At 40.5% G+C, this 25951-nt stretch overlaps 1 protein-coding gene across 1 annotated transcript; it reads right to left on the bottom strand.

Annotated features, from left to right (window-relative positions):
* Positions 1-7788: 7788 nt before the first annotated feature.
* Positions 7789-24349, bottom strand: LOC130502594 (uncharacterized). The gene is made up of 9 exons (XM_056997336.1): positions 24061-24349; positions 22924-23994; positions 22423-22650; positions 16693-16731; positions 15614-16251; positions 14883-15484; positions 8494-8663; positions 8215-8340; positions 7789-8157 (listed from the first exon to the last, which is right to left on the bottom strand). Exons 1-9 carry the CDS (start codon positions 24347-24349, stop codon positions 7859-7861), a joined length of 3462 nt encoding a protein of 1153 aa, XP_056853316.1. The 3' UTR covers positions 7789-7858.
* Between the last annotated feature and the right edge of the window lie 1602 nt (positions 24350-25951).

Here is a 25951-nt window from a genome sequence, read left to right as displayed (position 1 = left end):
CACAGATTAGCCTGTTCGGACATATGGCAATATCTTCATGATTCTTATCAAACCAAGATGAACCACGATCTAAAAAGCTTTATTTGGAACCACTAATCAGTGGAGAATAACAGGAAGTTGAATAAATCTCTAATAAGTGCTCTGAAAGAAGATATCCCACCTTCTATCCAGATTATTCCAGATTAGAGCTGTTCGGACATATGCCATTATCTTCATGATTCTTATCAAACCAGGATGAACCACGATCTAAGAAACTTATTTGGAACCACTAATCAGTGGAGAAATAACCAGGAAGTTGAATAAATCTCATAGGAGTTGTGAGTAAGAAGATATCCCACTTTCTATCCAGATGATTCCAGATTAGCCTGTTGAGACATATGGCAATATCTTCATGATTATTATTAAACCAGGATGAACCACGATCTAAGAAGCTTTATTTGGAACCACTAATCAGTGGAGAATAACCAGGAAGTTGAATAAATCTCATAAGTGTTGTGAGCAAGAAGATATCCCACCTTCTATCCAGATGATTCCAGATTAGCCTGTTCGGACATATGCCATTATCTTCATGATTCTTATCAATCCAGGATGAACCACGATCTAAGAAGCTTTATTTGGAACCACTAATCAGTGGAGAATAACCAGGAAGTGAATAAATCTCATAGGAGTTGTGAGTAAGAAGATATCCCACTTTCTATCCAGATGATTCCAGATTAGCCTGTTCGGACATATGGCGATATCTTCATGATTCTTATCAAACCAGGATGAACCAAGCTCTAAGAAGCTTTATTTGAACCACTAATCAGTGGAGAATAACCAGGAAGTTAAATAAATCTCATAAGTGTTGTGAGCAAGAAGATATCCCACCTTCTATCCAGATGATTCCAGATTAGCCTGTTCGTTCGACATATGCCATTATCTTCATGATTCTTATCAAACCAGGATGAACCACGATCTAAGAAGCTTTATTTGGAACCACTAATCAGTGGAGAATAACCAGGAAGTTGAATAAATCTCATAGGAGTTGTATGTAAGAAGATATCCCACTTTCTATCAGATGATTCCAGATTAGCCTGTTCGGACATATGGCAATATCTTCATGATTCTTATCAAACCAGGATGAACCCCGATCTAAGAAGCTTTATTTGGAACCACTAATCAGTGGAGAATAACCAGGAAGTTGAATAAATCTCATAAGTATTGTGAGCAAGAAGATATCCCACTTCTATCCAGATGATTCCAGATTAGCCTGTTCGGACATATGCATTATCTTCATGATTCTTATCAACCAGGATGAACCACGATCTAAGAAGCTTTATTTGGAACCACTAATCAGTGGAGAATAACCAGGAAGTTGAATAAATCTCATAGGAGTTGTGAGTAAGAAGATATCCCACTTTCTATCCAGATGATTCCAGATTAGCCTGTTCGGACATATGACAATATCTTCATGATTCTTATCAAACCAGGATGAACCACGATCTAAGAAGCTTTATTTGGAACCACTAATCAGTGGAGAATAACCAGGAAGTTGAATAAATCTCATAAGTGTTGTGAGCAAGAAGATATCCCACCTTCTATCCAGATGATTCCAGATTAGCCTGTTCGGACATATGCCATTATCTTCATGATTCTTATCAAACCAGGATGAACCACGATCTAAGAAGCTTTATTTGGAACCACTAATCAGTGGAGAATAACCAGGAAGTTGAATAAATCTCATAGGAGTTGTGAGTAAGAAGATATCCCACTTTCTATCCAGATGATTCCAGATTAGCCTGTTCGGACATATGGCGATATCTTCATGATTCTTATCAAACCAGGATGAACCACATCTAAGAAGCTTTATTTGAACCACTAATCAGTGGAGAATAACCAGGAAGTTGAATAAATCTCATAAGTGTTGTGAGCAAGAAGATATCCCACTTTCTATCCAGATGATTCCAGATTAGCCTGTTCGGACATATGTCATTATCTTCATGATTCTTATCAAACCAGGATGAACCACGATCTAAGAAGCTTTATTTGGAACCACTAATCAGTGGAGAATAACCAGGAAGTTGAATAAATCTCATAAGTTGTGAGCAAGAAGATATCCCACCTTCTATCCAGATGATTCCAGATTAGCCTGGACATATGCCATTATCTTCATGATTCTTATCAAACCAGGATGAACCACGATCTAAGAAGCTTTATTTGGAACCACTAATCAGTGGAGAATAACCAGGAAGTTGAATAAATCTCATAAGTGTTGTGAGCAAGAAGATATCCCACTTTCTATCCAGATGATTCCAGATTAGCCTGCCTCGGACATATGCCATTATCTTCATGATTCTTATCAAACCAGGATGAACCACGATCTAAGAAGCTTTATTTGGAACCACTAATCAGTGGAGAATAACCAGGAAGTTGAATAAATCTCATAAGTGTTGTGAGCAAGAAGATATCCCACTTTCTATCCAGATGATTCCAGATTAGCCTGTTCGGACATATGCCATTATCTTCATGATTCTTATCAAACCAGGATGAACCACGATCTAAGAAGCTTTATTTGGAACCACTAATCAGTGGAGAATAACCAGGAATTGAATAAATCTCATAGGAGTTGTGAGTAAGAAGATATCCCACTTTCTATCCAGATGATTCCAGATTAGCCTGTTCGGACATATGGCAATATCTTCATGATTCTTATCAAACCAGGATGAACCACGATCTAAGAAGCTTTATTTGGAACCACTAATCAGTGGAGAATAACCAGGAAGTTGAATAAATCTCATAAGTGTTGTGAGCAAGAAGATATCCCACCTTCTATCCAGATGATTCCAGATTAGCCTGTTCGGACATATGGCATTATCTTCATGATTCTTATCAAACCAGGATGAACCACGATCTAAGAAGCTTTATTTGGAACCACTAATCAGTGGAGAATAACCAGGAAGTTGAATAAATCTCATAAGTGTTGTGAGCAAGAAGATATCCCACCTTCTATCCAGATGATTCCAGATTAGCCTGTTCACATATGCCATTATCTTCATGATTCTTATCAACCAGGATGAACCACGATCTAAGAAGCTTTATTTGGAACCACTAATCAGTGGAGAATAACCAGGAATTGAATAAATCTCATAGGAGTTGTGAGTAAGAAGATATCCCACTTTCTATCCAGATGATTCCAGATTAGCCTGTTCGGACATATGGCGATATCTTCATGATTCTTATCAAACCAGGATGAACCACGATCTAAGAAGCTTTATTTGGAACCACTAATCAGTGGAGAATAACCAGGAAGTTGAATAAATCTCATAAGTTTGTGAGCAAGAAGATATCCCACCTTCTATCCAGATGATTCCAGATTAGCCTGTTCGGACATATGTCATTATCTTCATGATTCTTATCAAACCAGGATGAACCACGATCTAAGAAGCTTTATTTGGAACCACTAATCAGTGGAGAATAACCAGGAAGTTGAATAAATCTCATAGGAGTTGTGAGTAAGAAGATATCCCACTTTCTATCCAGATGATTCCAGATTAGCCTGTTCGAACATATGCCATTATCTTCATGATTCTTATCAAACCAGGATGAACCAGATCTAAGAAGCTTTATTTGGAACCAAAATCAGTGAAGAATAACCAGGAAGTTGAATAAATCTCATAATTTTTGTGAGCAAGAAGATATCCCACCTTCTATCCAGATGATTCCAGATTAGCCTGTTCGGACATATGCCATTATCTTCATGATTCTTATCAAACCAGGATGAACCACGATCTAAGAAGCTTTATTTGGAACCACTATCAGTGGAGAATAACCAGGAAGTTGAATAAATTCATAGGAGTTGTGAGTAAGAAGATATCCCACTTTCTATCCAGATGATTCCAGATTAGCCCGTTCAGACATATGGCAATAGCTTTTAGATTCTTATCAAACCAGGATGAACCACGATCTAAGAAGCTTTATTTGGAACCACTAATCAGTGGAGAATAACCAGGAAGTTGAATAAATCTCATAAGTGTTGTAAGCAAGAAGATATCCCACCTTCTATCCAGATGATTCCAGATTAGCCTGGACATATGCCATTATCTTCATGATTCTTATCAATCCAGGATGAACCACGATCTAAGAAGCTTTATTTGGAACCACTAATCAGTGGAGAATAACCAGGAATTGAATAAATCTCATAGGAGTTGTGAGTAAGAAGATATCCCACTTTCTATCCAGATGATTCCAGATTAGCCAGTTCGGACATATGGCGATATCTTCATGATTCTTATCAAACCAGGATGAACCAGGCTCTAAGAAGCTTTATTTACCAACCACTAATCAGTGGAGAATAACCAGGAAGTTGAATAAATCTCATAAGTGTTGTGAGCAAGAAGATATCCCACCTTTCTATCCAGATGATTCCAGATTAGCATGTTCGGACTATGGTCATTATCTTCATGATTCTTATCAAACCAGGATGAACCACGATCTAAGAAGCTTTATTTGGAACCACTAATCAGTGGAGAATAACCAGGAACTTGAATAAATCTCATAGGAGTTGTGAGTAAGAAGATATCCCACTTTCTATCCAGATGATTCCAGATTAGCCTGTTCGAACATATGCCATTATCTTCATGATTCTTATCAAACCAGGATGAACCAAGATCTAAGAAGCTTTATTTGGAACCAAAAATCAGTGAAGAATAATAACCAGGAAGTTGAATAAATCTCATAATTTTTGTGAGCAAGAAGATATCCCACCTTCTATCCAGATGATTCCAGATTAGCCTGTTCGGACATATGCCATTATCTTCATGATTCTTATCAAACCAGGATGAACACGATCTAAGAAGCTTTATTTGGAACCACTATTCAGTGGAGAATAACCAGGAAGTTAAATAAATTTCATAGGAGTTGTGAGTAAGAAGATATCCCACTTTCTATCAAGATGATTCCAGATTAGCCTGTTCGGACATATGGCAATAGCTTTAGATTCTTATCAAACCAGGATGAACCACGATCTAAGAAGCTTTATTTGGAACCACTAATCAGTGGAGAATAACCAGGAAGTTGAATAAATCTCATAAGTGTTGTGAGCAAGAAGATATCCCACCTTCTATCCAGATGATTCTAGATTACCCTGTTCGGACGTTTGCCATTATCTTCATGATTCTTATCAAACCAGGATGAACCACGATCTAAGTAGCTTTATTTTGAACCACTAATCAGTGGGAGAATAACCAGGAAGTTGAATAAATCTCATAGGAGTTGTGAGTAAGAAGATATCCCACTTTCTATCCAGATGATTCCAGATTAGCCTGTTCGGACATATGGACAATATCTTCATGATTCTTATCAAACCAGGATGAACCACGATCTAAGAAGCTTTATTTGGAACCACAAATCAGTGAAGAATAACCAGGAAGTTGAATAAATCTCATAAGTTTTGTGAGCAAGAAGATATCCCACCTTCTATCCAGATGATTCCAGATTAGCCTGTTCGGACATATTGCAATATCTTCATGATTCTTATCAAACCAGGATGAACTACGATCTAAGAAGCTTTATTTGGAACCACTAATCAGTGGAGAATAACCAGGAAGTTGAATAAATCTCATAAGTGTTGTGAGTAAGAAGATATCCACCTTCTATCCAGATGATTCCAGATTAGCTTGTTGGACATATGCCATTATCTTCATGATTCTTATCAAACCAGGATGAACCACGATCTAAGAAGCTTTATTTGGAACCAATTTTCAGTGGAGAATAACCAGGAAGTTAAATAAATCTCATAGGAGTTGTGAGTAAGAAGATATCCCACTTTCTATCCAGATGATTCCAGATTAGCCTGTTCGGACATATGACAATATCTGCATGATTCTTATCAAACCAGGATGAACCACGATCTAAGAAGCTTTATTTGGAACCAAAAATCAGTGAAGAATAACCAGGAAGTTGAATAAATCTCATAATTTTTGTGAGCAAGAAGATCCCACCTTCTATCCAGATGATTCCAGATTAGCCTTTTCGGACATATGCCATTATCTTCATGATTCTTATCAAACCAGGATGAACCACGATCTAAGAAGCTTTGATATGATTCCAGATCATGTCAAGAAGAACAAGGACCAACCAGCTGAAGAAGAAGATGCCTTAGACCTTTCTAAAGGTCCCATGACTCGTGCAAGATCAAAGAAGCTCAAGGAAGCTATTGGAGGCTTAATCAGAAAGTCTTTGAAGAAAGAAAGTCTTGAAGGAAGCTTGATACTTCAAGACCCACTCATCACCATTCAAGTCATCATACCATCAAGCTGAGTATCATCTAGGCTAGCAAGAGAAGTGTGCTCTTTTCCTGTCTTAGTTTTTGTCCCATTGGGTTTTGCTAAGATAGGTTTTTAACGAGGCCTTGTCTTGCTATTTCAAATCACCTAGTATGATACTCTCGGACCAGACTACATTAGGATCTTATTATATCTTTAGACTATGCTTTTTATTTTCGTTACACAAGTCAAAGGGAGCGTGTTCCTTTATGACTCTATGTTGTTTACGAGACCTTGTGCATGTACAAGGATCTCTCTTTATATTCTGGTCGAGCAAGTCTAATAAGATCATCATCTTTTATCTAAAAAAAAACACTTCTCTTCTCTTATTGCTTTCAACAAGAGTTCGAGAGTTCTGGTGTGTCATATCCAGAGTCTAAGGACTTCTCCTTTAGTGTGTCATATCTAAAGTAGTCGTCTAGGAGTATCAAAGAGTCATCCGCATCTCTTTGTGTCACCAATCGCATCCACAAGCCTTGAAAGATTGAGATTTGATTCATCTTTGCAAGGATCTATCCAATATCATCCAGAGTTCATCCTAGGGTCGTGTTAAGTGGTATCAGAGCAGCTCTGGATAGGGAAGTTTCGATCTTTTGTTGTTTTTCAAATAGAACCCTTCGGCTCCTTTTGAATCCATCGATTGATCTGAGTTCTTTGTTGTGTTATTTCGTTAGATCTAATCATATTCTATCTATTGCTGTTGTTTTTGAAACAAATCCTGTTAGATCTAAGTGATTTCATTATATTTGATCTTGATCTAATTCGATTTCGTGTGTTGAAAGTTATAGAAAAGTTTGATCTATTCAAATCGTGTTTCTTAGAACGCAAGTTTACTCTTTTGATCAAATAGTTTTCTTTTTAAATTTTTCTGGATCATCTTACTTGTTGATTGTTTCCTTTTGTCTCAGGTACCAATGGTGAATGAGTCAGATGAGGAGGCGGAGCTTGTGAGACAGAGTAGAGTTCTAAGAGAGGAGATGACGGAGCAGTTAAAGCAAACCCTAATCACTACCGTGGCTGAAATGATCAAGACTAGCATTGATATGATCCTAGGTGTGAGGATCACGTCCCTGACTACTCTCCAACGGATTGTGATGATGAAACAAGATGTGGATTGAGTGATACTTCAAAGAGTTGCGGAATGACTCTTGGACTATCAAAGGTTTGCTTGCAAGGTAAGGATCAAAGATCCGAATAACACTTAAACAAGCTTTGATCAAACAAGATTCAGAGAGAATTTTTAAAAGAAAAAAGTGTGTGATGATTTTATTCATGATTTTCGTCCATAATATATAGGCAAGAAGTCTGTACATGCACAGCTTCTTGGAAACACACAAAATACTTAAAACAAAGGCTCCCTTGAAAACATAAATAAAGACCAAGTTTTAAATCCGAAAATAGACTAGAAAATAAGAGAAATGGCATGGTTTCATCAAGAGGCTATCGTATAAGTGTTGTGTCCAAGCCTCATTAAAAACCTTGTTTGGAAAACCCAATGGGACAAAACCAAACTAAGGAAAAGAGTGCAAGTCACAACACCTCTCTTGATGAATGTCTTAGACGGCTTGAATCACAACCAGAGTAGTTGGATAAGCACACTCTAGACTGCCCTGGATAGTGTATAAGAGTTTATGGAAAGCTTGATTGAATCTGGCTTGCTTGGATCTAGTCATTGGACCAACTGGTACTTCTAAGTCCTTGCCATTTGTTTCCTCAGGTTCAAGCTGCTTCATGGTTCTTTCTTCAACTTCCTTAAGCTCTGGTTCAAGCTGTTCCATATCTTTAGTTCCATTGCTTGTCAAGATCACATCATCCTCTCCCACTTGAGAAGGATTTGACCTCAAATCCGTTTCATCTGCATGATAAGGAACTAGGTCAGTAACATTGAAGCTTGAGCTCACGTTATACTTACCTTGGAGATCGAGTTGATAGGCATTGTTGTTGATCTTCCTGATGACTTTGAAAGGACCATCTAGTCTAGGCATGAGTTTGGATTTTCTTTCGTTAGGAAATCTGTCCTTCCTCAGGTGTATCCAAACTAAGTCTCCTTCTTCAAAGATCATCTCTTTTCTTCCCTTGTTAGCTTGCTTAGCGTACAGCTTGGTCTTGTTTTCTATATTGATCTGGGCCTTCTCATGTATCTGCTTAACAAGTTCAGCTTTCTTTTGTCCATCCAAGCTAACTCTTTCACTCAAAGGTAAAGGCATTAGATCCAAAGGTGATAAAGGATTGAAACCATAGACAATTTCAAATGGCGAGAACTTAGATGCAGAATGCCTAGCATGATTATAAGCAAATTCTACATGAGGCAAACATTCTTCCCAAGTCCTAAGGTTCTTTTTAATCAATGCACGCAGCAAGTGTTGAGATGAAGTGTTTATAATATGAAGAAGAAGAGAAGAAAGAGTTTGGGGTTGAAGTTGAGAAAGTTACTATTTACTATTACAGTAAAAAGGAAAGTTACTGTGGTAAGAAAGATAGTTACTGAAGCATGAAGGTAAATCGAGAAGAAGAGTGCATAGATGATCCAAACACTCTTTACCAGAAGAAGGGTTTGGTGTGAGAGCTTGTGACCGTTTAAAGATAAAGGAGGCGCGCTGTGACAGGCTGGAAAGGCAAAGGTATCTAGTCAAGATACCTTTGGCATCAAGCGTGTGTGCAATGTGGTCCAAGTATTCAAACCAGGCGCGCCATCCTCCTCTTGACTCTACATGCTTTGAATAGTGATCAGATCACTTTACCTTGTCGCAAACCCTCATTAGTTCTTCCTATATATATTGTAAACTCTCTCTCATTAAGATTAAGCAAGCAATGAAAGTCTCTTAGACATTTTAAGAATGGTTCTTAGTCTCTTTGTCTCGGATTAGTCTTTTCTTTACTCAAATCTCTTCTTAATCTCTCTAATCTCTTCTCTAATCTCTATTACTACACTAGATCTCTAGAAATCATATGGTATCAGAGCCAGGTTGCGCAAAAAGCAACTTGTGTTCTTGAGTGTTCTTGAAGAATCCGGAAGCTAGATCTTTGAAGAACAAGTGTTGGTGTCCGTTGGTGTTTATCTTGGAGATCCAGCTTCAAGAAGGTGTCGGTTGAAGTTTACCAAGTTCAGAAGTGGTGTTAAGTCTTTGTGGTGTGTTACCGTGAGCTGCAAGGGAAGATCTTTAGGGTTTTCTTGAAGATTCACACTCAAAGCTCAAGTCTTTACAAGCGGTTTGTGTTCAAGGTAAAAGATCAAGTCTTTGTTACAAGTTGCTGAGTTAAGTTGCTAGAGATGGAAGGTAGCATGAACATGAAGGTCTCGGTTACTTTTAAGGGAACCAACTACCTAGTTTGGTCTAGGATGGTTAGGACTGCTGTGGGAAGCAAAGGGCTGTGGAAGCATATTACTCCGGGTGAAGCTCCAAAGCTAATCACTCAAGGAGAAGAAGGAGATGGGAGTTCAGGCAATGCGCTTGAGAAGTGGGAGCAAGAGGATTGTATGGTACTATCAGCTCTCCATTCATCCTTGGAGCCGAGTCTGTTGGATGCATACAGCTATTGTGAAACAGCCAAAGAGCTGTGGGATACTTTGAAGAAAGTGTATGGAAACACTTCCAACTTAAGCCGGGTGTTTGAGGTGAAGCAAGCTATCAATGTACTTGTTCAAGAAGACATGGAGTTCACCAAACACCTTGGGAGGTTCAGATCACTCTGGTCAGAGTTGGAGATGCTTAGACCAAGCACGGTTGATGCGGATGAGTTAAACAAGAGGCGCGAGCAGGATAAGGTCTTTGGGTTGTTGCTGACTTTGAATCCAGCCTATGGTGGTCTCATCCAGCACCTATTGAGAGAAGACACTCTTCCAGATCTTGAGGAAGTGTGTGCTAGGATCCAAAAGGAACAAGGGTCTATCGGTTTGTTTGGAAAGAAGGGAGAACTCTCTCTTGCTAACCATGCATCACACTCGGATCAAGAGGAGACTCCACAAGCAAACAAAGCTGCGCATGGAAAGTATGAGGAGAGGAAGTTCAATGGGAACTGTGACCATTGCAAGAAGCAAGGACACAAGAAAAGCCAGTGTTGGATCCTTCACCCACATCTCAAGCCGGCTAAATTCATGAAGGATAGAGAAGCAAGAGCTCACCTCTCGGATGGAACCAGTGGAGCAAATGGAGCTAGTACAAGCAAGGCACAAGATGGTGAGAAGCGTGAGATAGACAATGGGAAGTCTCTGGTGGCCTATACTGGTGGTTCAAGCAACACCAGTGAGTATGTGACAAGGGCAGACCTAGACTCTCTCATCAAACTCTTCAAGGAGAATGGTAACACCTTTGGGTACTCTTATGGTGCTTCCTTGATTGCTAGAACTGATAGGTTGATTGATAACTCTTGTGATATGCATAATCATCTCAAAGAGTGTGGTATTGATAGCATTGATCATGCATACTACTCGGATCATGCATACAAACCATTCAAACCTTCCAGCATTCTAGCTCATCTTGCTAAGTCTCATTGTCATGCATCTCGGCCTCTCATTATTGATTCTGGTGCATCTCATCACATGATTAGTGATGTTAAGTTGATTAAAAACATTGAGCCTGCTTGTGGAAATGTCATGATTGCTAATGGTGATAAGATTCCTATTAGAGGAGTAGGAATGCTTAAACTGTTTGATAAGGAGTCAAAAGCTCTTTATATGCCTGATTTCACTTCAAACTTGCTTTCGGTTAAGAGATGTGCAACTGATCTTAATTGTAATGTTATCTTCAGTCCTAATGATGTGAAGTTTCAGGATATTAAAAGTAGCAAGATGCTTGGCAAAGGAGTAACCAAGGGAGAGTTATACATGCTTCAAGATCTTACTTCTATTGCAAATTTTAGTTGTTCTTTTTCTTCTGTGTCTACTAGTCTAAGCAAGAATGCATTGTGGCATGCTAGACTAGGACACCCTCATAATAAGGCTTTAAAACTGATGGTGCCAGGTGTTTCTTTTGAGAACAATGATTGTGAAGCTTGTATTTTAGGCAAGCATTGTAAAACTGTTTTTCCCAAATCGTCTACTGTTTATGAAAAGTGTTTTGATCTTATTCATTCTGATGTGTGGACTGCTCCATGCTTGTCTAGGGAAAATCAGAAGTATTATGTCTCTTTCATTGATGAAAAATCCAAATACACCTGGTTAACCTTAATTCCAACCAAAGATAGGGTGCTTGATGCATTTAGAAATTTTCAAGCTTATGTAACTAACCATTATCAAGCCAGGATTAAGATTTTCAGGTCTGATAATGGAGGAGAGTACACAAGTCACGCATTCAAGCAACATCTATCACAACATGGGATACTTCACCAAACGAGCTGTCCTTACACTCCTCAGCAAAATGGTGTTGCTGAAAGGAAGAATAGGCACCTGATGGAAGTCGCCAGATCCTTGATGTTTCAAGCAAATGTACCTAAAAGGTTTTGGAGTGATGCTGTAGTTACTGCTTGTTATCTGATCAACAGGACTCCTACTCTTGTGTTGCATGGGCAATCACCATTTGAAGTCCTGAACAAGTATAAGCCAGTACTGGATCACTTGAAGGTCTTTGGGTGCTTGTGCTATGTGATGGTACCAGGAGAGATGAGAAACAAGCTACAACCGAGAAGCACAAAAGCAATGTTTATTGGATACTCCACAAGCCAGAAAGGATACAAGTGCTATGATCAAGACACTAGGAGAGTGACAGTATCTCGGGAGGTGAAGTTTATTGAGGAAAGAGGGTACTATGAGGAGAAGAACCAAGAAGATTTAAAAGACCTCACATCAGATCGAGCTGCTACTTTGAGAGCTATGCTGGAGAAACTTGGGATCAATATGACTCAAGAGCAGCAAGGTGGAGGAAGTGCACCTAGAAGTGTACCAAGGGCAAGTGATGATCGGATCCCTCACCTTGACCATGAGGGGGGAAATGAAGCAAGCTCTCTTAACCAAGGAGGGGAAGAGAGTTCTAGGAGTCAAGAAGAGAGCTCTGACTCACATGATCAAGGTGTGGAAACCACTGATCAAGAAGGTGGAGCTGAAGTAAGTCAGCAAGAAGAGCAAAGAGTTAGTAGTGATGATGCACAAGAGGAAGCAAGTATACAAGAAGAGGTGCAAGTGCAGGATGAACCAGTTCTAAGGAGAAGCACACGGCTAAGGAAGGATCCTTCCAGTTGGGTAAACACAAGAGTGTACTACAATGCCCAAGCTGTGGAGCATCCTTCTCAAGCTGTATGCTCCTTTGCTCATTATCCGGAAGAGCATTGTGCCTTTCAAGTCAGTTTGGATGAGAGTTATGTTCCAAGGAGCTATGAGGAAGCTATGCTAATACAAGAGTGGAGAGATTCAGTTAATGCTGAGGCAGATGCCATGATCAAGAATGATACATGGTATGAGAGTGCACTACCAAAAGGAAAGAGAGCAGTGTCTAGTAAATGGATCTTCACAATCAAGTATCTTCCAAATGGGAAGATAGATAGGCGCAAGACAAGATTGGTGGCAAGAGGGTTTACTCAAACCTATGGAGAAGACTACATTGATACATTTGCACCAGTTGCCAAGCTACATACCATTCGGATAGTGCTATCTTTGGCAGTGAATCTTGAATGGGATCTTTGGCAAATGGATGTGAAGAATGCTTTTCTACAAGGAGAACTAGAAGATGAAGTCTACATGTTACCACCTCCTGGTCTTGAGCACTTGGTAAAGAAGGGAAATGTGTTGAGGCTAAAGAAGGCAATCTATGGTCTCAAACAATCTCCTAGAGCTTGGTATCACAAACTGAGCACAACATTGAATGGAAGAGGGTTCAGGAAGTCCGAACTTGATCACACTCTGTTCACACTTGTTACTCCTTCAGGTATCATTGTAATCCTTGTGTATGTAGATGACATTATCATCACTGGCTCTGACAAAGCAGGTATCAAGGCAACCAAGGAGTTTCTCAAATCTGTGTTTGAGATTAAAGACTTAGGAGAGATGAAGTACTTCCTTGGCATTGAGTTGTGTAGAGCTAAGGAAGGGTTATTCATCTCTCAAAGAAAATATACGCTTGATCTTTTGAAAGATGCAGGTGCATATGGAGGCAAAGTAGCTAAGATGCCCATGGAGGATGGGTATAAGGTTCCACGTGAGGGGGAGCTTGAAGATAGCAAGCCATTCCATGATCCAAAGCTTTATAGAAAGCTTGTAGGTAAGTTAATCTACTTGACAATTACACGGCCTGACATTTGTTTTGCTGTGAATCAGGTGAGCCAACATATGCAAGTTCCAAAAGAACACCATTGGAGAATGGTGGAGAGGCTATTGATGTATCTAAATGGAACTCAAGGTCTTGGTGTTTGGATGGGTTGCAACAAGAGTACAGAAGTGGTGGGCTATTGTGATGCTGATTGGGCAGGAGATAGAGCTGATAGAAGATCAACCACTGGCTATTGCACTTTCATTGGTGGGAACTTAGTTACTTGGAAGAGTAAGAAGCAGAAGGTGGTCTCATGCTCCAGTGCTGAAGCCGAGTATAGAGCCATGCTGAAGCTAACCAATGAACTTGTGTGGATCAAGGGGATTCTGAAGCACTTAGAGATTGATCAAGCTACACCAATGACTATGCATTGTGATAACCAAGCAGCTATCCACATTGCAACCAACTCGGTGTTCCATGAGAGAACCAAGCACATAGAGGTTGATTGTCTTAAGGTCAGACAGATGATAGTACTTGGTGTGATCTTGCCATGTTACACCAGAAGTGAGGATCAGTTGGCTGATGTGTTCACCAAGGCTGCGAGGCAGAAGACAATGGAGTCCATCCACATCAGGCTGGGCCTCATTGATCTGAGTAAGAGAAGCTGATCCCCTTGCTGTGAGGTCTTCACTCTTTTTCCCTCATCAAGGTTTTGTCCCAATGGGTTTTCCTTGGTGAGGTTTTTAATGAGGAAGATCTCATGGCATTCCAAGCTTGACTTGTTCTACAAGGTCAAGCTTGGGGGGAGTGTTGAGATGAAGTGTTTATAATATGAAGAAGAAGAGAAGAAAGAGTTTGGGGTTGAAGTTGAGAAAGTTACTATTTACTATTACAGTAAAAAGGAAAGTTACTGTGGTAAGAAAGATAGTTACTGAAGCATGAAGGTAAATCGAGAAGAAGAGTGCATAGATGATCCAAACACTCTTTACCAGAAGAAGGGTTTGGTGTGAGAGCTTGTGACCGTTTAAAGATAAAGGAGGCGCGCTGTGACAGGCTGGAAAGGCAAAGGTATCTAGTCAAGATACCTTTGGCATCAAGCGTGTGTGCAATGTGGTCCAAGTATTCAAACCAGGCGCGCCATCCTCCTCTTGACTCTACATGCTTTGAATAGTGATCAGACCACTTTACCTTGTCGCAAACCCTCATTAGTTCTTCCTATATATATTGTAAACTCTCTCTCATTAAGATTAAGCAAGCAATGAAAGTCTCTTAGACATTTTAAGAATGGTTCTTAGTCTCTTTGTCTCGGATTAGTCTTTTCTTTACTCAAATCTCTTCTTAATCTCTCTAATCTCTTCTCTAATCTCTATTACTACACTAGATCTCTAGAAATCATAGCAAGGTAGACAATGTTCTATTGACAACTTCAGTTTGTCCATCAGACTGTGGATGACAAGTAGTAGAGAAACACAGCTTAGTTCCTAACTTAGACCACAAGGTTTTCCAAAAGAAGCTAAGAAACTTGGTGTCTCTATCAGAAACAATTGTCCTAGGCATTCCATGAAGTCTAACAATTTCTTTAAAGAACATATTAGCAACATTCACAGCATCGTCAGTCTTATGACATGGAATAAAATGAGCCATTTTAGAAAACCTATCAACGACTACAAACACAGAATCCTTTCCAGTCTTAGTCCTAGGTAATCCAACAACAAAATCCATTGAAATGTCATGCCATGGATGCAAAGGAATGGGTAAAGGAGTATACAGACCGTGGCTTTGGACTTTGGACTTAGCCTGTTTGCAAGTGACACACCTTTCACAAGCTTTTTCTACATCTCTCCTCATGTGTGGCCAATAGAAGTGATCCTGCATTACGTTCAGTGTCTTAGCCACGCCAAAATGCCCTCCAAGTCCACCTGCGTGAGCTTCCTTGACAAACAAATCTCTCAAAGAAGAGTTAGGCACACATAGTCTATTTTCAAAGAAGAGAAAACCATCATCCTTGAAGTATTTACCACGACCAAACTTCTCACAAGAAGCATATATATCTTTAAAATCAGAATCAGTGGCATATAAAGTTTTGATATGCTCAAATCCAAGTAATTTCGTTTCAAGAGTGTTCAAGAGAACATACCTTCGAGATAGTGCATCAGCAACTATGTTTTCCTTACCTTTCTTGTATTTGATCACATAAGGAAAGGTTTCAATGAATTCGATCCATCTAGCATGTCTCTTGTTTAGTTTCTGTTGTCCCTTGAGATGCTTTAGAGACTCATGATCAGTGTGGATGACGAACTCCTTAGGCCAGAGATAGTGTTGCCATGTTTGCAAAGCCCTCACAAGCGCATAGAGCTCTTTGTCATACGTTGGATAGTTCAGAGTAGCCCCTCCAAGCTTTTCACTAAAAAAAGCTATAGGTTTCTTTTCCTGCATAAGTACAGCACCTACACCAATACCAGAAGCATCACATTCTATTTCAAATGTTTTAGAAAAGTCAGGGAGAGAAAGAACTGGTGAATTGGTGAGTTTCTCTTTCAAGGCTTGGAATGCTTCTTCTTGGAATTGTTCCCACTTGAACCCAACGTTTTTCTTGATTACTTCAGTCAGTGGTGCAGCCACAGTACTAAAATCCTTGACAAATTTTCTGTAGAATCCGGCTAGACCATGGAAGCTTCTCACTTCACCAACTGTCTTTGGGCTTGGCCATTCTTTGATAGCTTTGATCTTTTCTTCATCAACCTTGATTCCATCTGCACTCACAACAAAACCTAAAAAGACAAGGTTATCTGCTCCAAAAGTACATTTCTTTAAATTAGCAAACAAGGATTCCTTCCTAAGCACTTCTAGAACCTTTCTAAGATGCTCAACATGCTCATCCAAGTTCTTGCTGTAGATCAAAATGTCATCAAAGTAAACCACAACAAAATGACCTATAAATGATCTAAGAACATGGTTCATTAACCTCATGAAAGTACTAGGCGCATTAGTCAGCCCAAATGGCATCACTAACCATTCATATAGCCCCTGCTTCGTTTTAAAAGCAGTTTTCCACTCATCACCCTCTTTCATTCTAATTTGGTGATACCCACTTTTTAAATCAACCTTAGAACAGATGCTAGAACCATGCAACTCATCAAGCATATCATCTAATCTAGGAATGGGATATCGATACTTTACAGTGATATTGTTGATGGCTCTGCAATCGACACACATTCTCCAGCTACCATCTTTCTTTGGTACAAGTAAGACTGGAACTGTAAGAATTAAAGATTAAGAGTGAAGATTGATGAGAATGAGTAACTAAGAGAGTGAGATTGAGAGAATCCGAGAGAGAGTTTAGTGAAGTGGTTTCATTGTTTCTCTTCACTTGACTACAAATGGTTCACATACAACATAGATATATCGACATTCTGAGCATAAGAGAACAAAGGAGAAACACATAAACAAATGAGAGAGAGAGAGAGTCGCCTGGTCTTGGATAGCGACCTCTCATGAACGGCTCCAAGGCAAGAGTGAAAACATTATTAAACTCTTGCCGACATCCTCCTTCTTGTCTTTACTCTCCAACGTCTCTCTCTTCTTTCAAACACATCAGAGGCGACTTGGGAAGGATCTTCTTGCTGTTCAAGTCTCGTTTACAAGTTGTAGTGTTGCCTTGTCTCACAAGTTGTACGACCATACTTGTGTTCCAAGGTAACACCACTTCCTTGTATCATTTGAATCTCTTCTTCTCCTCTGATTACTCTTATGCTTCTACGCTTCATCTCAACACTCCCCCTCAAGCTTGACCATGTGAAACAAGTCAAGCTTGGAAGTCATGAAGCATTCCCTCATTAAAACCTTAGCATGGTAAAACCTCATGGGACAAAAACCACGCCAAGGAAAAAGAGTAGAACACTTCATGAAGGAGAGAATCAGTGAGATGATATGTCTATGAGTCCAAGCTTTGAATGGATGAACTCACAGACCTTTCGTCTTGCAGCTTTGGTGAAGATGTCTGCCAGTTGCTCTTCACTTCTGGTGTAACATGGCAGTATGATGCGTTGCTCCACTGCTTGTCTGACTTTATGGCAATCAACTTCAATGTGTTTGGTTCTTTCATGGAACACATTGTTGGAGGCTATATGGATGGCTGCCTGGTTATCACAATGCATTGTGATGGGATCTTTGCTTTCAATTCCCAAATCCCTTAGCAGGTTCTTCATCCAGATTAACTCACTGGTGAGTTTCCTCATTGCTCTATACTCAGCTTCTGCACTAGAGCATGAGACTATCTTCTGCTTCTTGCTCTTCCAAGTGACTAAGTTGCCTCCTATGAAGGTACAATATCCAGTAGTAGACCTCCTGTCCACTCTGTCTCCAGCCCAATCTGCATCACAGTACCCCACTATCTCAGTGCTCTTGTTACACCCTAGCCATACTCCTTGTCCTGGTGCCTCTCTTAGGTATCTCAGAATCCTTTCCACCATGTTCCAATGGTGCATCTTTGGCGCTTGCATGTGCTGACTGACTTGGTTCACAGCAAAGCATACATCCGGTCTTGTAATGGTTAGATAGATGAGCTTTCCCACCATTTTCCTATAGTTCCTGACATCTCCATATGGCTTATCTTCTATCTCCCCCTCACGCATCACCTTGTATCCTTCTTCTAGTGGTGTTTTAGCAGCTCTACTGTCAAGATCACCAGCTTGTTTTAACAGATCCAAAGTGTATTTTCTTTGAGATAGGAACAGCCCTTCCTTAGATCTGCAAATCTCAATCCCTAGGAAGTACTTGAGCTCTCCCAAGTCCTTGATGTCGAATGTTGCTTTAAGAAATGCTTTGGTTGAGCTGATCCCTTCTTTGTTACTGCCTGTGATGATTATATCATCTACATAGATGAGTATAACAATGATCCCTTGCTTGCTGGTCAGAGTGAACAAGGTGTGATCAGCCTCAGATTTTACAAAGCCCCTTCCATTCAGTGTTGAGCTCAGCTTGTGATACCAGGCTCTTGGGGATTGCTTCAGCCCATATATTGCTTTCCTCAGTCTCAAAACATTGCCAGGTTTGACCATGCTTTCCATTCCAGGTGGTGGGCGCATGTATACTTCATCTTCTAGTTCTCCTTGTAAGAATGCATTCTTGACATCCATTTGCCAAAGATCCCATTCCAAATTCACAGCAAGGGAGAGCACAACCCTTATGGTGTGTAACTTTGCTACTGGAGCAAACGTTTCTAGATAATCCTCACCATACACTTGGGTGTAGCCTCTTGCTACTAGCCTGGTCTTCTTCCTTTCAGGTTTCCCATTAGCTAGATACTTGATTGTGAACAAAAGCATGCTGGTCACTGCCTTCTTGCCTTTGGGAAGTTCACTCTCAAAGAAGGTTCCATTCTTCTCCATAGCCCCCATCTCATCCTCCACAGACTCTCTCCATTCATCTATCTCCATGGCTTCTTTATAGCTTCTCGGAATGAATTCTTGATCCACATTTGCCATAAAGACTTGGTGGTTCTCGGGAAACTGAGCTAGAGAGCATGTGGCTTGGATGGGATGAGCCACGGCTTGTGAGTTGAAATACACTCTTGTATTCACCCAATCTGTTGGCGGGCGTCTGATCCTCTCACTTCTTCTTGGTGGTTGCGCTTGAGCTGGTTCTTCTAGTGTTGTAGCCTCATTATCCATCTGATCTCTGCTACCCACTGATCCTTCTGGTTGCTCTGCTTGATCATGAGAAACTGAGCTTTGTGGTTGTATCTCAGTTACCTTCCCCCCCTCAGGATCAAGAGGAGCATCCGCAGCAGCTTCATTACTAGGACCCTCCTGGTCTCTATTGCTTGTGGAACCCTCCTGATGAGGGCTTGACTCAGCTGTTGTATTCCCTCCTGGTATACTGATGCCAATGCCCCTCATAACTCTTCTCAAGTTCTCGGCCCTATCTGATGCTGATTGAGACAAGTCTTTTACTTCATCCCAACTCTTTTCTGCATAGTAGCCTTTGGACTCAACAAACCTCACATCCCTGGATACTAGAACCCTCTTGGTATCTGGCACATAGCACTTATATCCTTTTTGGTGAGGAGAGTAGCCTATAAACATGGCTCTGGTGCTCTTTGGTTCCAGCTTGTTTCTTTGTTGTCCTGGAATCAAAACAAAGCACACACACCCAAATACCCGAAGGTGATCTATAGATGGACGATATTTGTTTAATACCTCATGTGGTGACTGATCTTGCAAGATTTTGGTTGGTATCTTGTTGATCAGGTAGCATGCTGTCATCACTGCATCGCCCCAAAACCTCTTGGGCACATTCATGTGGAACATCATACTCCTAGCAACCTCCATAAGGTGCCTATTCTTTCTCTCAGCCACTCCATTTTGTTGTGGAGTGTATGGACAGCTTGTTTGATGGATCACTCCATGCTTGGATAGGTGTTGTTTAAATGCGGTGCTTGTGTATTCCCCACCATTATCTGATCTCAAAATTTTTATCTTGGCATTGTAATGGTTAGACACATAATTTTGAAAATTTATAAACGCATCTAACACCCTATCCTTTGATTGAAGCAAGGTGATCCAAGTATACTTGGTTTTCTCATCTATGAATGTCACAAAATATTTATGAAACTCCCTAGATGCGCATGGTGCAGTCCAAACATCAGAGTGAATTAAATCAAAGGCACATTCATAGATAGTACTCGATTTAGGGAACACAGTTTTACAATGCTTTCCTAAGATACAAGCTTCACAATCTTTTTGAAAGGAAATACTAGGCAACATGATGTTCAAAGCACGAGAGTGAGGATGACCTAATCTAGCATGCCACATTACATCTTTAGGGAAATTAAAACATGAATTTAAAGCAAGAGATAAATCGGAAGCAAGCTTAGTGTCTTCAAGCAAGTACAAGTCTCCCTTGGTTACACCTTTGCCAAGCAACCTACTAGTTTCAATATCCTGAAACAAAACATCATTAGGAGTGAAGGTAACATGGCAATTTAAATCAGTGGCAACCCTTTTTACAGATAACAAGTTGGAAGTGAAACTAGGCATATAAAAGGCTTTAGAGTCTTTTTCAAATATCCTAAGATCACCCACCCCTTTAATAGGAACCAACTCTCCATTAGCTACACACACATTTCCTAGGGCAGGAACAATATTTTTAATCAACCCTAGATCACTTATCATATGATGACTGGCCCCTGAATCAATCACTAAAGGTTTGTTCATTTTAGAGCTAGCGATCGCATTCAAGGAATAGTCAATATTAGTAGCATGTAAAGAGGTACCAAAGATGTTACCAGAGTGGTCCTTGAGAGCCCTGATGAGAGCCTCAATGTCAGATCTCTTGATGGTATCATCAGGAGTGATTCTCAAGGTACTGGAGTTGCTTGATACAAGCGCTTTGCCTTCACCAGCTGGATTGGTGTTTGTGATAGCTCGTGTGGTGTTTGGGGTGCTTGGTTCACCCATCTCACCAGAGTAGTTGGCTCTTGCATCATTGTGAGGAGTCCTGAACTTCATTGGCTTGAGGTGAGGGTGGAGGATCCAGCACTTGTCCTTGCCATGCCCTTTCTTCTTGCAATGGTCACAAACCCACACTTTCTTGTCCTCCGGCTTGTACTGACCCTTGTTTGCTGTGCCTTCAGCTTGGTTCACCAACACAAGCTCTCCTTTACCTCCAAAGAGTCCCACCGACCCTTGTTCCTTCTGGATTTGAGAGCATACTTCTTCCAAGGTTGGTAGCTTCTCGGCCCTCAGCAAGTGTTTAATGAGGTCGTTGTAACCGGGGTTCATGGTGAGGAGCAAGGCAAACACCTTGTCTTCTTCTCTCCGGTCTTTAAGTATGCTTGGGTCCACAGTACATGGCCTCAGCATCTCCAACTCAGCCCACAAGGCTCGGAACTTGCCGAAATGCTGGTTGAAATCCATGTCTTCTTGGTGGAGTGAGCTAATGGCCCTCTTGACCTCAAACACTCTACTCAAGTTTGATATGTTGCCATACACCTTCTGAAGAGTGTTCCACAACTCTTTGGGAGTCTCACAGTAAGAGTAAGCTTCCAGGATTGGTGCGTCAAGGCTGCTTTGGATGATAGACAACACCAAGAGATCCTCCTGATCCCACTTGTCTTCGGTAGCAACCACAACTTCAGTACTGTCCCCTCCTTGGACAGTCTCTTTAGAGGGCTTGTCTTCTGTTATGTGAGAACAGAGACCTCTTCCTCCCAAGGCTGTTTTAACAAGCCTAGACCACAAGAGATAGTTTACACCAGTGAGTGTAACCGGAATGGAGACTTTGGATGACTTTTCCATTTTTGGCAAATTCTGGAGTGGTAAGTGAAGAACACTCAAGAACACAAAGAAATTTTGCTAAAAAAGGAAAGTTAAGAACAGAGATTATGCGGAAGTGAAAAAGGAATTAAGGTCTCAAGAGCAAGAGAGCTCTGATACCATGTAAGAATTAAAGATTAAGAGTGAAGATTGATGAGAATGAGTAACTAAGAGAGTGAGATTGAGAGAATCCGAGAGAGAGTTTAGTGAAGTGGTTTCATTGTTTCTCTTCACTTGACTACAAATGGTTCACATACAACATAGATATATCGACATTCTGAGCATAAGAGAACAAAGGAGAAACACATAAACAAATGAGAGAGAGAGAGAGTCGCCTGGTCTTGGATAGCGACCTCTCATGAACGGCTCCAAGGCAAGAGTGAAAACATTATTAAACTCTTGCCGACATCCTCCTTCTTGTCTTTACTCTCCAACGTCTCTCTCTTCTTTCAAACACATCAGAGGCGACTTGGGAAGGATCTTCTTGCTGTTCAAGTCTCGTTTACAAGTTGTAGTGTTGCCTTGTCTCACAAGTTGTACGACCATACTTGTGTTCCAAGGTAACACCACTTCCTTGTATCATTTGAATCTCTTCTTCTCCTCTGATTACTCTTATGCTTCTACGCTTCATCTCAACAGGAACTGCACATGGGCTCATGCTCTCACGAATATGACCTTTATCCATAAGCTCAGTGACTCGTTGCTGTAGCTCTTTGGTCTCCAGAGGATTGGTTCTATAGGCTGGTTTGTTTGGAAGAGAAGCTCCTGGAATAAAATCGATTTGATGCTCTATTCCTCTGATAGGTGGCAGTCCTTGTGGAGCTTCTTCTGGAAAAACATCTTTGAATTCCTGCAAAAGAAATTGTATCTTGCTAGGAAGATCCTGCACTGGCTTTGTTATGTGTAAACATTCTTTAAAAACAATCAGCAAGTGAGGTAAAGAACTTCCCTTTGGTTGAAGCAATATATTAGCCTGCTGCTTTTTCTTAGATTCTGATGACGCTCTGTTCTTCTTCAAGGCTATCTGATCTAGATGAACTTCCTGCGGTGTTAAAGGAACCAAAACAGTCTTCTTCCCCTTGTACTCAAATGAGTATCTGTTTGTGAACCCATCATGAAGTGTTCTTCTGTCGGATTGCCAAGGTCTTCCAAGCAGTATGTGTCCAGCATCCATTGGTAAGACATCACACAGTATCTCTTCCTCATACTTCCCAATAGACAATGGTACCTTAACTTGGTGCTTCACCTCTAGCTCTCCTTCATCATTAAGCCATTGCAACTTGTAAGCTGTTGGTCTTTTTATGACCTTCAGACCAAGTTTCTCCACCATGGTTTCACTTGCAACATTGGTACAACTTCCTCCATCTATAACCAAGCTGCAAACCTTCCCGTGAACCATACAGCGAGTGTGAAACAGATTCTCTCTCTGCTCATTTCCATCAGTCTTGGCTTGAAGATTCAGTGTTCTTCTAGTAACAAGTAACTCTCCACGAGTTGGCATTTCCACCCTTTCTTCTTCAGACTCAGATACCTCTTCCTCGGATTCAATGTCACCATTTTCTCTGATGAGTATTACCCTTTTGTTGGAGCAGCTACTGGCATAGTGTCCATATCCTTTACACTTGTAGCACTGTATGTCTCTGGATTTGGATGCAGTGGCTACTTCCTTTCCTTTAACACTTTGTTCCTCCACTTTAGGCTTGGAGAATGGTCTGGATTCTCTGGTCTTTTCGTCCTTCTGGTAGTGTGGTTTGCTGGCTCCATAGCTAGACTTGTAACTTCTTCTTTTTAACTGCTGTTCAAACATAATCGCCTTGTGCAGAAGCTCTTCCATCTCAACGTAGTGGTGAACTTCAAGTCTGTCCATGATGTCTCTGTTTAGACCACCCATGAATCTGGCCATTGTTGCTTCTCTGTCTTCTTGTATGTCAGCTCTCAGCATAAGGGTTTCCATTTCCTTATAATATTCCTCAACTGATCTACTTCCTTGAGACAGTGTTCTGAGCTTGAAATGCAACTCTCTGTGGTAGTGGCTCGGTACAAATCTCTTCCTCATGATTACCTTCATCTGGTTCCAGGTTTCAACAGGAAAATCTCCAGCTCTTCTTCTTGCTGTAACCAAGTTATCCCACCAACTTAAAGCATACTCCTTGAACTCAGTAGGAGCAAGTTTCATTTTATACTCTGCAGTGTAGTCTCTGCAATTGAACACGAGTTCAATCTTCTTTTCCCACTCTAAGTATTCTTCTGGATCAGCAGTGCCTTTAAACTCAGGAATTTTCAGTTTCAGACCACCAAGAGGATCACTGGTTTTTGGCCTTTCTTCCTGGTCACGCCTCCTTCTTCTAGTACCAATGGATCGGTTTGAATGGCTATAGTAACTTTCTGTAGCAGATCGATCTGAAGTCCTTCTAGGTCTCTCACGATCTGAGTGCACAACCTCAGCCCTGAAGTGTTCTAGTCTCTGATCCATCAAAGTAGTCATGCGTGCAGTCAAAGCATCAAGTAACAGTTGATCCATTCCATTATTCCTATTGTCCTCGTCTCCCATGGTTCCTGTTGAATTTTAAAGCACAAAACCAGTAAAAGAGATCATAGAAACAGAAAATAACAGAAAACACAGAAACTGAGACAGATTCAAAAACTTTTATGAAGAACCCTAATTTTTTTTTCTTAGCAATTTCGAAATCTTAATCAGATTATTTAGCAAGTTCAACACTTGTTCTAGACAGATCTGACATTAACAAACAAGATTCTAACAAGATCTAGACTTTAGAACAGATCTGAGAACAGAATATGAAAAGTCTAAAAGTTGCAGAACTGGAAAAACACAACCTTTTGATGGAGATCTGCTCTGATACCACTTGATATGATCCTAGGTGTGAGGATCACGTCCCTGACTACTCTCCAACGGATTGTGATGATGAAACAAGATGTGGATTGAGTGATACTTCAAAGAGTTGCGGAATGACTCTTGGACTATCAAAGGTTTGCTTGCAAGGTAAGGATCAAAGATCCGAATAACACTTAAACAAGCTTTGATCAAACAAGATTCAGAGAGAATTTTTAATAGAAAAAAGTGTTTGATGATTTTATTCATGATTTTCGTCCATAATATATAGGCAAGAAGTCTGTACATGCACAGCTTCTTGGAAACACACAAAATACTTAAAACAAAGGCTCCCTTGAAAACATAAATAAAGACCAAGTTTTAAATCCGAAAATAGACTAGAAAATAAGAGAAATGGCATGGTTTCATCAAGAGGCTATCGTATAAGTGTTGTGACCAAGCCTCATTAAAAACCTTGTTTGGAAAACCCAATGGGACAAAACCAAACTAAGGAAAAGAGTGCAAGTCACAACACCTCTCTTGATGAATGTCTTAGACGGCTTGAATCACAACCAGAGTAGTTGGATAAGCACACTCTAGACTGCCCTGGATAGTGTATAAGAGTTTATGGAAAGCTTGATTGAATCTGGCTTGCTTGGATCTAGTCATTGGACCAACTGGTACTTCTAAGTCCTTGCCATTTGTTTCCTCAGGTTCAAGCTGCTTCATGGTTCTTTCTTCAACTTCCTTAAGCTCTGGTTCAAGCTGTTCCATATCTTTAGTTCCATTGCTTGTCAAGATCACATCAAGCATCACGGGTCTTCGTGATGAGATAAGGCAAGAGCTACGACAAGCTACTGGTCAGGGCCATAGTAATGAGTCTAGGAGAGACAGAAGAGGTCAGAGTTGATATTTTGTATGAATCAAGAGTGTATTTGTGAAGATTAATCAAGAACAGGATGAGAATCCGAGAGAGAGGGAGAGAGAGTGATATTGCGCAAGAGAGATATAAGAGGAGGAATTATATTTCCTTAAGATTAATGGTAACATGTTACAGTCTATTTAAAGACAAAGACAATAGGGCATGTCGCCAACTTAAGCAAATAAACTAATAAGAGATAGTACAGAAAGATTAAACAAATAGGGGAGATGTCATGGTCGGATCAGGCTCGCTCAGCCGAGTGAAAGTGACAGGACCTAACGGTCCTCACTGCACTGATCTTCCTTAGTAGACCCGTGACCCTTCTCAACGCTCTCTCTTCCTCTTTGTCGACATCCTCCTTGCTTCAGATATTTAAATCCTTCTCTTAATTAAATCAAGTC

Source organism: Raphanus sativus, unplaced genomic scaffold (genome assembly GCF_000801105.2).
Source record: "Raphanus sativus cultivar WK10039 unplaced genomic scaffold, ASM80110v3 Scaffold0597, whole genome shotgun sequence".
NCBI lineage: Eukaryota > Viridiplantae > Streptophyta > Magnoliopsida > Brassicales > Brassicaceae > Raphanus > Raphanus sativus.
This window is presented reverse-complemented; position numbering and strand designations above follow the sequence as displayed.